General features: G+C 41.0%; 1 protein-coding gene across 1 annotated transcript in view; it reads left to right on the plus strand.

Moving 5' to 3' along the window:
- Window positions 1-373: 373 nt before the first annotated feature.
- Window positions 374-13,266, plus strand: part of ptpn9a (protein tyrosine phosphatase non-receptor type 9a) — a 35,415-nt gene continuing 22,522 nt past the window's right edge. The window contains exons 1-2 of the mRNA XM_033635781.2: window positions 374-957; window positions 11,118-11,261. Of these exons, the coding sequence (XP_033491672.1) occupies window positions 925-957; window positions 11,118-11,261 (177 nt within the window). The 5' untranslated portion in view covers window positions 374-924. The remainder of the gene's footprint in view (window positions 958-11,117; window positions 11,262-13,266) is intronic.

Consider the following 13,266-nt stretch of genomic DNA (forward strand, 5'->3'; position numbering starts at 1 on the left):
GTCTAATTTTTAGTTAAAGGTAAGACTAAACTTTGTACATAAAATTACATTAGCCTACACATTTCTTCACAGTGACTATTAAACATTAAAGTGAAATAATGTTAGCTAACGTTATATGAGCAATTTATATTTATTTTATGTGTAGGAATTTTAGTGTTAACGTTACATTGCAGTTGGTGTCCGTTATTTTCGTTTTACTTTATGCATATGGCCTCCTGTATTTCACAGCCCCCTCATGCCTCCTCCAGTTGCAAACTGACACTCAAAATGGTGATTTTCCTGTTTGGTTTCCTATTTTTATGAATGAAGGCGGAGGTCGTGAGCTTTAGTCATTTTCTGGTGTTAGCCACCAGGGGGTAGAGCAACATGCAGAAAGAAAAGCCTTCAGTCTCTCTCGCTGTCCGGGGCTGTGCGTGTGTGTATGTGTCTCTCACAACATAAAGGCGACGTTCACGGCTTAAAACTTGCAATTCATGGCATGGAGGAGTCAGCGGGCAGCTGCAGCCCTCTGATCTGTGTAAGGTTAGGTGGTTTAGCAGCAGATCATGGTCTGAACCCAGTTATCATCGAGCCGAAGCAGAGCCTCGTCTAGCTGCTCGAGTGTTGTCCTCTTTTTTCTCTTCCCTGTCCTCTTTTTCTTCTCCTCGGTGAAATCCGATACAACATCAACGGGGTTTTATATCTAGTTTTGTCTGGCAGATTCAGGCTAATTGTCTTGCATGTTTCGCAGTCAAACAGCACCAAGAGAGAGGAAACATTCAGCTCGTACTGCAGCGATTCGGATGCCTTCAACTTTGAGCGAGAGGGACAACCCCTAAACCCCGTTTTTACACGAGGGACAGACACACAGACATCTCCGTCATCTTCCACTTCATGAGAAGGACGCGTCTCGGTAAAAGGTGATCAGAGAACCGACGGGGGACCATGGCAGCTACTTTATCAGTGGAGGAAGAACAGGTAGGCCCTGAACAGTCTTTATGCTTTACACTTCTTCCTTTCTGTGTCTCACAGCCCTGAGTGTTTCCAGCCTCGGCCCTATACCTGGAGGTATTTTGGCCCTGAGCATTGCGTGTGTGCGCACCGCAGCCAGTGGCGATGGCAGTGCGCAATGGATTTGTTGCGAAATGGTCCTGAATGCGGAGCGGAAATATTGGATCGATTTCTAGCGCTTTATTGCTCTCGTTACATCACTGTCAGTTCCTCTCCGGTGGCTGTTGAGCTCAAGTGTTGCGAAATAGGCCGAGCTCGCCTTTATCAGCCTCCACAGATGTAAAATAGTCATTCTGGGGTCTTAAGAGTTGTTCATTTGTGGGCACAGACCGTGATATTACACCGGGGAAGGGTTTTCGGGAGAGTTGGAAACGCTGTCTGGTTCCACATTTGGCTCCCCCGGGGAATGTATACAGTAGAAACTTGGTTTATACTGTCATGCCTGTAATGTGGCTTTGAAATACTGAGAGAAGTGACATATATTCACATATTTAATCCAATTCCAAGAATAGGAAACGCAAATTCCTTCTTTTTTTGGTCTTATCAAAGCCTACATGACTTTCACCCTACTTACTATAATGTGGGATGCTTTATGTAAGCCTAAAAAGCTGTAAACTTCATTTTGACAAGTTTACCTTTTTGTTACATCCCTCCATATAAAGATATTAGTATAAAAACTTAAAGTATACCATAGGCTTTTGATCTTACAGTTTTGTCAAGTCATCACATCACTTAGCTCTATGTTTTAAGTTGTATGTTTCATTTGTTTGCTATCAAAGTTAATTTAAAAGAAAACTAGGACTTTTTTTTTTTTTTGGACTTTTTTGTTAAAACTAAGAACGATACTTAAATGATTGCTCAAGTGTTGCAGACTAACTGATATCTGTTCATCAGTTGGGTGAATAATCATTTCAGCTCTATACGTGCTTTATGTCTCATGGATTCAGGCCCTGAAGACACACTTTCTTTTTGAATTAAAAGACGACATCTGAATCTTTCCAGTTAAACCCATATTGCTAAACTTGTATTAATTAGTGTACTTTAAATCCACAAAGTAGCAAGCACCTAGCTATGACTAATGCAGTCGAATACAACCTCAATGAAGGTTTTAATTGTTGAAACTGTTTGTGCTGATCGAACTTCATGGTCGTTTTGGAGGCTGTAGCTTTCTGTGCTGCTGCATTGTGTTGTGTCATACTGAGGAAGTGTCTATAATATTTTGTCCACCTCGTTTATATCAACGAGGGTAGATCACAAAGATGAATAAAAACCTCTCTAAAACAGTTTCTACAAAAACTGAACATTATAACCTTCATGAATGTAGGAGTCACTGCAGGACTGTTGTGTCTGAATCTTTCCAGCTAAACCAGGATTGCTAAACTTGTATTTATCAGTATACTCTAAATCTAGAAAGTAGCACGTCTATAACGTACATTTAGCTGTGACCAGTGAAGGTTTTAATTTTTTAAACTGTTGGTGCTGATCCAACTTTATGGTTATTTTGGAGGTTGTAGCTTTCTAATGTTTTGTCCAGCTCGTCTATATCAATGAGGATAGACCTTAAAGATGAATTAACACCTTTCTCAAACAAAAACTGAACATAATAACCTTCATGAATGTAGGATTCATTACAGGACTGTTGTAACAGACTTTATTAGTTAGGTGTCCCTAATATACTGGCAACTTAGTGGACACTATAGTATTAACCTTGGTTGTTTGACAAGCTGTACCAAACCATACAGAATCCAACACAAGCAAACAGACTGTAGTAACTGTTTCTGTGAGTTGTTCATTTTGCTCTTAACAGAAACAGGTACTGCAGGGAATTATAATCAAGTTTCTGTATCTAGATGTTGAATCTGTGTATGATTTTTTTCAACTCTTCTTCTGTGGTGCTTTGGTCATGTGCGTGCGTGCGTGCCTTCTCTTCCCACTGCCTCCTCTCATCATCTGGCCAGCAGAAAGCCTTATCTGGCTACTCCATTTCCTGTGTGAGCCAGGGCCCCCGCTAGGGTACCGGACGCCCTCATTACATCCACAGCCTTGTGGGGGGTGTTTGGGTGGATTGTGTGTGTGTGTATGTGTGTGTGTGTTTTGCAGGGTGGCTCTCTCGGGAACATACACGGGTGTAGTGGAACTTCATTCTAAAGGCAGCTGTTAAAAGCATTTCCACTAGACTCGGGGGGAAGGGGGGAGTTTATGAGTTACAGAGTGCGTTTCTGTGTGTCTGTCTTGTGCTTTAGAGAAAATGTGTGTGTTGTTGTGCTGCCTGTGTTTGTGTGTGTCGAGTCTACTCCCAGGAAGCAGCGGAGTGAGAGAAATTGGGGAATAGGGAGAGAGTGACGTCACTGACTTCCTGTTTTGGTATTGACTCGTGCCAAATGGGACTCGCTGAAGTGAAGCAAAGCCGCTTGGCAACAGCAGTGCTACATTTGTAAATAGATTAGCATGGCATCTGTAATCAGATAGATTCTGGAAAGACGATGTCAAGGGCAGCCATGAATCCTTTTAAAATATAATGATAAAGAAGTGCATTAGCCCTGTCTGCAGGATGGAGGTGTAATCATGACGCTGCAGTAACCCCCCCCCCACTTTCCATAACCTCTTAATAGAGTTTCTTTCTGCTGAGACATTAATACAGTCACCATGTACAGTATGACTCCTCCTGGCTGGAATGCGAATACAATAGACATTATGTCTATACTCAGACATTAATGACCAGTTCCTGTTACGTAGGATCATGATGGTGGTAAGTTAAACATAAAACAAATCCAGTTGTGTGCCAGTAAGCCAGTATGTACAGTACATTTCCCTGGTACTGATGCATTCAAATGAAATGTCGCTATTAATAAAAAAAAGATTTACGCTTGTAATCAACAACCAAAAATATACACCATCAGGATGGGCTATAGCAGTGGTTCTCAACCAGGGATCTGGGGACCTCCAGGGGTCCTTCAGGGAGTCCTAGGAGGTCCCCAGAAACATGGGAAATAGTTTTATTTTCACTATTTAAAGGTCCAGTGTGCAGGATTTAGTGGGATGTATTGTCAGAAGTGGAATATATTGTAATAAGTATGTTTTCTTTAGTGTATAATCACCCGAAAAATAAGAATCACCCGAAAATAAGAATCGGAGCGTTTTCGTTACTTAATGTTAGTTTTTTGAGTAAACATGCTAAAAATTAACTGGTCCTGGCATCTCAGATATAAATAATTTTGGTTTGTGATAGAAAATGGAGTATTTTGGGGTTTTATACTATTGGTCAGACAAAACAAACATTCTGCAGACTTCTCAGTATTTATTATAATGTACTGATCGGTAGTAAATTAGTTAACAAGAGAATGATTTCGGACACAGCTCTGTCTCCCTGTGGCAGCAATTTCTCTCTGACGTCATAGTCCTCTGGGTCATGGTCTCCAACCCTTTTGGACTTATGGACTTGTTTTCAGGGCTGTTTGGCAAAGAACCAACTACAACTTCATCCACCAACTCGCAGCACAGCATGTTCTTACCCCAGTGAACATAATCAATTAGCTATCGACAGTCATTGTCAACACCGCCAATGAACAGCCCCCGACAACAAACTGGATTATGTAACGTCAGCTGTTTATTGTTTAAAATGTCTCACTCAGCATTTGAGAGTGACAAACTGAGGACATAAAGACAGCTGAAGTGGTGTAGATTTAAAAAAAAAAAAAAAGACTAATTCTGTACTTGCTCTGGCTTCTCAGTCGGTTTAGATTCACGTCAGGCAGTTTTAGCCAGAATTAAGTGTTTCAAGAACTTCGAGGAAAATATCTCCTGCCATATCAGATCTGGAGCGAGTCAAGCAAATATTTATGCATCCTCCAGGAATTGAATAAGTCACTCCTCCGCAGCGAGTCGTCCAATGCAGTCTGGTGTGCTATCATGAAAACAAACTGGTTCATCCTCAAATTCCACTCTGGCGGATGTGGCCCCTAGTGCAGAAAAACCAAACAAGACCGGCTTCTCCAGGAACAGAGGGTCACTGCCTGGAGTTGGCAGGCTCTCCTTAAAAGGCTAAGAGAGAAAGAGCAGCTGTCAGACCATTGAAATCTTGGAAACCTGAGTGTACCTGACAGCAATCTGACAGGAAGTTGTCTTTGGCCAACAACGAAGGATTAACGCTTCACAGTGCAACAACAAAGAGCAGACGGCCCACATTTAGTGGAACTTGTGGACTTTGTGTTAAAGGGCGGTACTGCAAAATTTGATTACTCCTCTGATAAAACAGTCCAGAACTTTTTATTACCATAAACAACTTTAAAATAGCGACAAAAACTGGAACACTGACTTTTTAGATCAACAGAACTATAAGCATCCAAGCAAAACTGTTTTTCCGCAGAAGAAGACCTTGTTGACCTTTTCACCAAGAACATTTGTCTGAAGTAGCTCTGGGTTTTATGTCTTGTTGACACTATATATTAGTTTTACTGCAGGTTTTTCTGTAAATAATTCACAATGCACTGCAAAAAGAAACTGTTTTAACTTACAAAAAAATGTGTCCAGGCTGTCTTGAAATTTTAAGTTGACTGAATTTAAGAAGACAAAATGACCTCAACTTGTCTTTGCAAATTCAGTCAACTCAAAACTTTAAGGCTGCCTGAACACTAATCTTTTTATTTTAACTGGGTATTGGCATTTAATACTTTTTAAGGTATCGACCAAAATAACCCAGTACCAAGTAGTAATGAAATTTCTCCAAACGATACCCACATACGAACCTTTTTGTACCCAGATCTAGAATAAAATGGCTATTTCTGTGGTGTTGCTCGCAGCCAGTTACATTCTGATTGGCCCACTACAGCAGCAGCTACAACCCACACAGTCTGTGGTGTGGTGAAGTTGAGTGCAGTGTATTTGACTGAGTTGTTTTAACAGTTATTTTATCATTTAAAAAAAAATGTGTTAGTGTTAAAATCATTTGGATCTTAAGTAGTGGTGGTGGCATTTTGCACAACTCAATGCTTCCATTCACATGATGGGTGTTGGATGAAGTTTTGAAAAAAGCTTTCAAATGAAGCACTCTTAAGCACTTTTAAGGATATTGGTATTGGCTTGGGATGTTCCTGGCAACTAATTTCCCTGTTGGCTAAACAAAACTTTTAATTAAGACTAGTCTAAAAAAGAGAAAACACTCAGAAAACAGTCAAGATTTAGCACAATTTATTGTTAAGTATTTGAAACATTGTCCCAAAAATATTGCGTTTAATTCATTATACGGCTAATCATGCATATCCCTAGTATTGGCATCATGATATTAATTATACAATACCAAGCTCTTGTAATAAGACAAGTCACTGCTCCATACAGTATCTTTCTTTGTCAGCCTTTTTATATTTATTTTGTTTATTAAGTTAACTGAGCTTGATTTCGCACCAGTCCAGTTGAACCAGCTTGAGCCAAACCCACTTTTAGAGGACAGACGACTCCCGTCAGGAAGTCGGCAACTGTCTTCAATTGTCTGAAGCCCTGAGTCATCGTCTTCATGATTTCCACCAGATTAATGGCACCATCTAATTGCACGCTCACTAAACTCCCAGTGCCTCAATAAAAAATGTAATAAAAGGGAGAGATGTTTAAATACATTTTGTGAAAGATGTCTTTCACCTCTCAGGGGTCTTCTTCTTTAGTGAATGGAGCTGGCTAAGCTGGAGCACCAATGTTAAACACTTATTTTATTGTAGGTTTAAAGATGGTCTCTGGCAAGGGATTTGAATGACATCCTTGATTTTGACTTTGACCCTTTCACAGTCGGTGCTCTGACTAGTTGGTGTCACAAACACTCCATTGGCTAAGAAATACTTTTCTACACATGCTGTTCCCAAATGTCAAAAATGAACTCAGAGTTAGTGAAGTTATCTTGGACTGTGATGAGAAACCTGCTCACACAGTAAAGCATGGTAGAGTTTTCTCTCTATTCTGTCGTAGAAGTGCGGCCAGTTCTCTCAGTAAAATATGTTGTTATAGGACCGTAATGTGTAGTTCATTGTTTAATTGTGAGGTCTGAAACACGTACCAGTCAGTTCATGTTTAAATTGTCAGTGTTTAATGCCAGTATTGTAGGATCTGTTTGAAATGATCAGAGATGTTTCCTCTACTGCACTGAAGAGCTCAGGATTCAGAATAACACCCCTCCCCATGAGAATCGGATATGAAACGACCTCAGCCCTGTCAGGTGCAATCATCCCTCATCCCTTGCATGTTAAGGCATCTGAACAGAGCAGACGCTGCAGGCCCTCCTGTCTGTGAAAGCACTGGCTTTCCTGAGGAGAGACAGTGGCATCCTGTCTCGAGGCTCAGCGCTTGTCAGTGATCGTTTTGTATTCCTGAAGAGCCGTGGACTCCCAGAACTTGACTTCCTGTCTCCCATGCATGCCCCACCACTGCTGTGTTTTACCAGAGAAGCGGGACCCTGTGTTTTGAAAGTGTGAGCTTTCATTGCCTCCTGTGTCGCCTTTTGACGATTCACTGGGTGCTGACTCGCTAACTCTGCGGGTGCTGAGGGTGGTGGGGGTGTGTTCCTGAGGGAGGGTATAATAAGAGCAGAGGGGAGGACAGGAAGTCTCTGAAAGACTGCTGGCTAAAATGGATAAGTTATGTGCAAGATGGATGGAAGGCTTTTATAGTAAACGCACATTAAACACAAGTGCAGAGTATGAGATAAATTTGATTGGTTCTTTTTTAGATTTGAACCAGTGTCTGAACATTGTGTTTGATTAAAAAAGAGTAAAAATAATTTCCATGTTTTGTAAGCTTACTTTTCTCTAATTAAGTGCTGTTACTCTCAGGGCCCTGACACACTAAGGCAACAGTTGGCCTTATGTTGCCTGAATTTATGTGGTTGTGTCCTCCACCGTTGGCGCTAGTTGGCCCTTGTTGGTCCTTGTCAGCTGTCGGGCAGATTCAGCATGTTGAATTGAGGGCGGAACCCACTGGTGAATAAAATCACTCTGATCGAAAGTTCAGCTTAGTGCACACGTAGAGAAAAAAAGGAAGTGAGGAAAGCAAACAAATGGCTAGAGTCAAGAGAGCATAACGAACTTGTTCTGTTTAGTAAGATAATGTTCTTAGCCACTGTTTGCTTTAGCAGAAATGTACAGTAAACATTGTTTGTTCTTTTAACATTGGGTTGTGTTGGTTATGTGCTAACTAGCGTCTTGAATCCATGCTGTTGGTCTTCTGGTTTCCCTTCTTGAATGACGAATAAAGACTATTGCTGCGTATAAATTGGACTCATGAGCTCATATTTATGATGTGGGAAGTCGTGAACACGAACTAGTGAAATCGCAACTCTCCAAAAATTTCCATTTAAGAGGTTGTGAATACCACGAGGGGCCTTCATATGGACTCTTCTTATGAACACGATAAACACAACCCCATATGAATGTAGCATGGTGTGGAGAATTATTTCATCTCACAGAGGTGTAGAACATACATGCTCGTTGACCATTAGCTGTAGTCTTTGCGGTGCTTTCAAGTGCAGCTTTTTGGCCAAGATTACGTTTTGGTGAGCCTCCATCTTGAAGTGACTATAATAAATACTCTTTCGTTGCACATTTTCAGCCTCAGCAGGCCGCTGTTTTCAGGATACACCCTCTAAAAACTCACTGACGCTACCCTCTCAGCTTGAAATTGCAGACAGACACAAGCCCCTTTTACACTGCCAGATTTTCCGCGAATGTTGGGCCGTTTTGCCAGCAAGCTGTGAGCGTTTAGACACACAGAGTCGGATTGGCGAGTTGATCCGAGGAGCCCAATTTTCCGCCTCATAGGGTAGACATATTGGCGGAACCCTTTTAGTTTAAACAGACCGAGGCGGCCCTCTGCAACGGGAGGGGCTGTTGAAGACTTGTGGGAGGAGCTGTTCATGATGCCGCATGTGCGAGCCACTGGTGGTGGATAAACAAGAAACAGCTGATAGCAGGAATTAGCGAGCAGCTAGTAGCAAGAGGGAAATGGAAACCTGACAGACACTGTAAAGATGAGCAACTGGGGAGATAAGGAATTGTGCGCCCTCCTTGCCCTCGCAAACAAAGAGGCCATTAACCGTCAGATGACGAGAACAGTAAAGAACGGGCCAACTTACGAGAGAAACGCCAAAGGACTGACCAGCCGTGGTTTCCCTCCCACGTCACTGGTTACGTCACACACTGAGCTACACGTTTTGTTACTTGCTCACGCCCCCCATTGCCCTGAAAAAGGTACATTCTGTATCAACAAAAGTAGGTAGGCGCTAGGGATGGGTCACGATTTTCGAATTTCGAATAGTCGTTTTATTTTTGAAAAATCGATTTTTTTAATGCGACTATTACTATTCGCCGTTTTATTTCCCCCCTTTATTTGACATGCAATTCAGCTCCTAACCGCACGAGGGCAGTATAGGATTGCTACAGCGGTGTGAGATGGGCTACCAGCTAGTTTGATGCTCTTCTACAAACAGGAGAAACATGCAGAGACTGCTACTCTGCGAGGAATGTCCACAGTCATTCGGGCTTTCATAGTCGAGCGCACTTCCGCGTTGTAGTTTCCTGTAAAAATGTCCGAGCTTTGCGCGCACAGGGCTTGCGGATGTCCGCTTTGAGTCTGCACGGACCTCCGTGGAGTCCGTTCCGCGTACGTTCCGCCCGAGTATGTTTGGGCATTTAATGAATGAATCTCTATGTGCGTGGCTCCCAGGGGGTTAGCAACTAGCTGGAGAACATAGAGGGACATTACGTGGCTGAAGAGCCAGATTTGGTGAGTTGGTGGAGACCAAAACGGAGCGAAAAGAAGAGTCAGTGTTGGACTTGAATTCACCAGTTTGTGCCTATGTTGTTCCTTGTCTGTTTGATGTGTAAATAAGCAAATGTTTGCTAACATTGATACTTTATCAACCTAAAGGTGATACATCAGTTATGTTTCCTCAACGGGCTAAAACAAATCTGTCACTGCAGGTTTTATATACATTACACTTGATTTTGTGAATAGCTGATACAAGATTGAAAAAACTTCAAAAGAATATAATTCACTTTACTCTCAGTAAGACTTAATGTGGAACCAAGTACTTAAGAACAAACACTCAGTTGTCTCACTAAGTTTTTTAAATGTAATATGTGGGTCTGATTAGCGCCACATAATCACCAGTAATCCATCATAATGTCTGTCGTCATTTTTAGCTCTTTTCCACTCCGCTCCTCTGGGGTTCTTTTCTGTGGCTGCAGCCAGATTTCACAAGAAACTAATTAGCATCTGCATCCTGAAACATGTTAGATACACATGTGTAAGTTTTACCATCACAGAGTTTGATGGCCAATTAATCATGTTCTCCCTGCTGAAGGGGAAGAGAGAACCAGATTTGGGTTCGGGTGACAAATCAAACCTGAAAGCATCATAAGTTCATTGCCATTAGTTTCATTCTTTCACCAAACATCCTTTTGTTATCAATGAAGAACTGTTTTATTAGCTTTATCTCAGCACTCGACTACGACATGTGACTGGCTTTGCTGCCAAGTGCTATTAAAAGTCCGACAGTGTTGCCCTGTTATTATTGCAGCTTCATGACATAAACACCAGTTCAGCAGGATTCCAGCTTCTCCTCTCATGCTTTCACATTCACTTTATAAAAACTAAGTGAACATTGTAAGCTGGATGTTTTCTTTAACTTAACAAAATATCCTGTTCATCTACAGGCTACATGCATCACTCCTCAGTTTTACTTGTTCTTTTTAGCTCAACTGTGCACTGTATTTTTTTTTTATTTTTCTTTCCCTTCACAGCTTTTACAAAGTGCCAAAACTTGCCCCAAGATAGCTGCGGGTAACACACGAGATGAAACAGCAAAACTGAGGAATAACTTGTGTAAAACCAATGGTTTTGGTCGGCTGCACAAATTACAGTTCACACATTTAATTTTGTACCTCCCTGTGTATATACATTCTGTAAACACACCCGCACTGTGAAACACTACCATGGATGTCTTACAATTGCGTCAAATATTCTGTGAGGCTGTAGATAGCACTTCCTGTGAGGATGTATCAAATTTAAAGCCCAGTTTCACTTCCTCTCCGTTTGACCCTTCGATTGTGGGAGAACAAAGTTTGTGACCACATCTGTGTCTGTTTCAGGCTACCAGGCAATTTCTGGAGGAAATCAACAAATGGACCAGTCAGCATGGAGTGTCACCATTGTCCAGGGAATTGGCCGTCAAGTTCCTCATGGCTCGCAAGTTTGACGTCCTCCGAGCCATCGAGCTATTCCACAGCTACAGGGTAAGAAAAGAGAGGGGAATCATTTAGATTAAAAATAACTTGCAGCTGCTCATTTAAACGAAACAGTTCAGCAGTTGTGACGTAGATCTCTCTGGGGTAGCCATATTAAAAGTCCTCATCCCTTAAACAGTGATTATGTACAGCTGAAAGTCCATCTAAACACAATCCATCAAACAGGAAATTCCCCAAAGTCTGTGCTGGATTTTGCTCCTAGTATGTAATGTTTGAAGTCATCGTATTAATTGACTAACCAAGTGGGCAGCTCACACAGATGTTCACACTACTATCACTTCATTAACACATATGAACGGCTCATCAGGTCACAATTTAGTTGTGCTACTTATGGTAACACCAACTTTTAGGCTAGCTACAAGAGCGTTTTCTTTGTGAATTTTCCAGTTTTGTTTAAGTTTTTATGCCTGAAATTTGCAAATGACAATAGTAGTCTTAGTTGGTCATGTATAAACATTTTAACCCCTATTACATTTAATAAAATGTACCCAACTACGTAAGGCATCAGAGTGAAATGAAGAAATTTGCCTTGATACAAAGTGAGAAAAGATCCTGTTTAAGATCGAGATATCTGATCAAAGAATAAATAAACAAGCTTATCATTTCATGGCAGCTTGAAACACTGGAGACTTTTCAGTACCAGATGTTGCCAACACAATTTGGTTGTACTCATCAAGTATTTAAGATGACGTGTGTATGATTTAGGGGGATTTGGTGGCATCTAGAGGTGAGTTACAGATTGCAACCAGCTAAAACTTCACCCGGTTAGATTTCCTTCAATGTTCATTGTTCAAGTTTTTATTATGAGCTGAATTATCCACAGGGGTCTCTTCCTCTCCAAAACAAGCAGACCAGGCAACTAGAACAGCTAAAAACAGTATTTCATCAAACAAATCAGTGCATCATCTACACTGTTCAGCATTTCGAAAATTGAAGGCTCACAAAAACAGACAGTGCATCATGGAGATCTCCATGAATAAAGACATACTCCATATGTTGATAAAAACGGTTAATTCAGAGCTAATGAGAACACAGCAATTCTTATTTTCAGGTCATTATACACTAAAGAAAACATACTTACTACTTAATACTTATTTTTATTAGGTAGAGCGGGTCGTCCACCAATCGGAAGATCAGCGGTTCCATCCCCAGGGCCTCCAGTCTACATGTCGAAGTATTCTTGAGCAAAATACTGAACCCCAAATTGCTCCCGATGATGCTTCCATTGGTTTGTGAGTGTGTTAGAAACTGAGTAGCAGGTGGCACCTTGTATGGTAGCCTCAACCGCCAGTGTGTGAATGGTTGAATGTGACTCGTAGGGTAAAAGTGCTTTGAGTGGTCAGATAACTAGAAAGGCACTATACAAGTGCAGTCCATTTACCATTTGCCATTCTGCAAATATATCCCCCTAATTCTGCACACTGGACCTTTTAAGTTCCCCTGTCATACTAAAGTTATGAATGTTATACACTGTGCAAACATGTGCAAACATTTTCCTTTCTGGGCCTCAAATAATATCACAATATTGTAGGGTATTTTTCCAATATCAGTATTCTTGATGATATGAAAAAATACTGACTCATTATAAATGTAATAGTTTTCTTAAGATATTTGGTAAAAACTGAAAAATATCTCTCATTTCTTTAGTTTGTAAACAATAACGATAACTCTGAGTGAAATTCAGATTTTGTATAAAGTATAAATAGTGCAAAAAAAGTAAATATCTAAACAGATGTCAAATACAAAAAATATACCCTTGTATCTATATACTATAGACAGACTATAGACAGAGACTTTCTTACCTTTCCCTCTCTATTTCTAAAATTCCAATTTTTTTTCTCGCCTGGGCCTGTACGCCTTGTTATTTCTAATCCACTCCTAACTTGTGTCACTCAGCGCTGACAATCAGACCCGCTGCACACACACCTGCATTTATTTTTGACATACTGTTACTCTACGAAGACTATCGCACATTCACACCTTTTTAAGTTCT

Source organism: Epinephelus lanceolatus, chromosome 5 (genome assembly GCF_041903045.1).
Source record: "Epinephelus lanceolatus isolate andai-2023 chromosome 5, ASM4190304v1, whole genome shotgun sequence".
NCBI lineage: Eukaryota > Metazoa > Chordata > Actinopteri > Perciformes > Serranidae > Epinephelus > Epinephelus lanceolatus.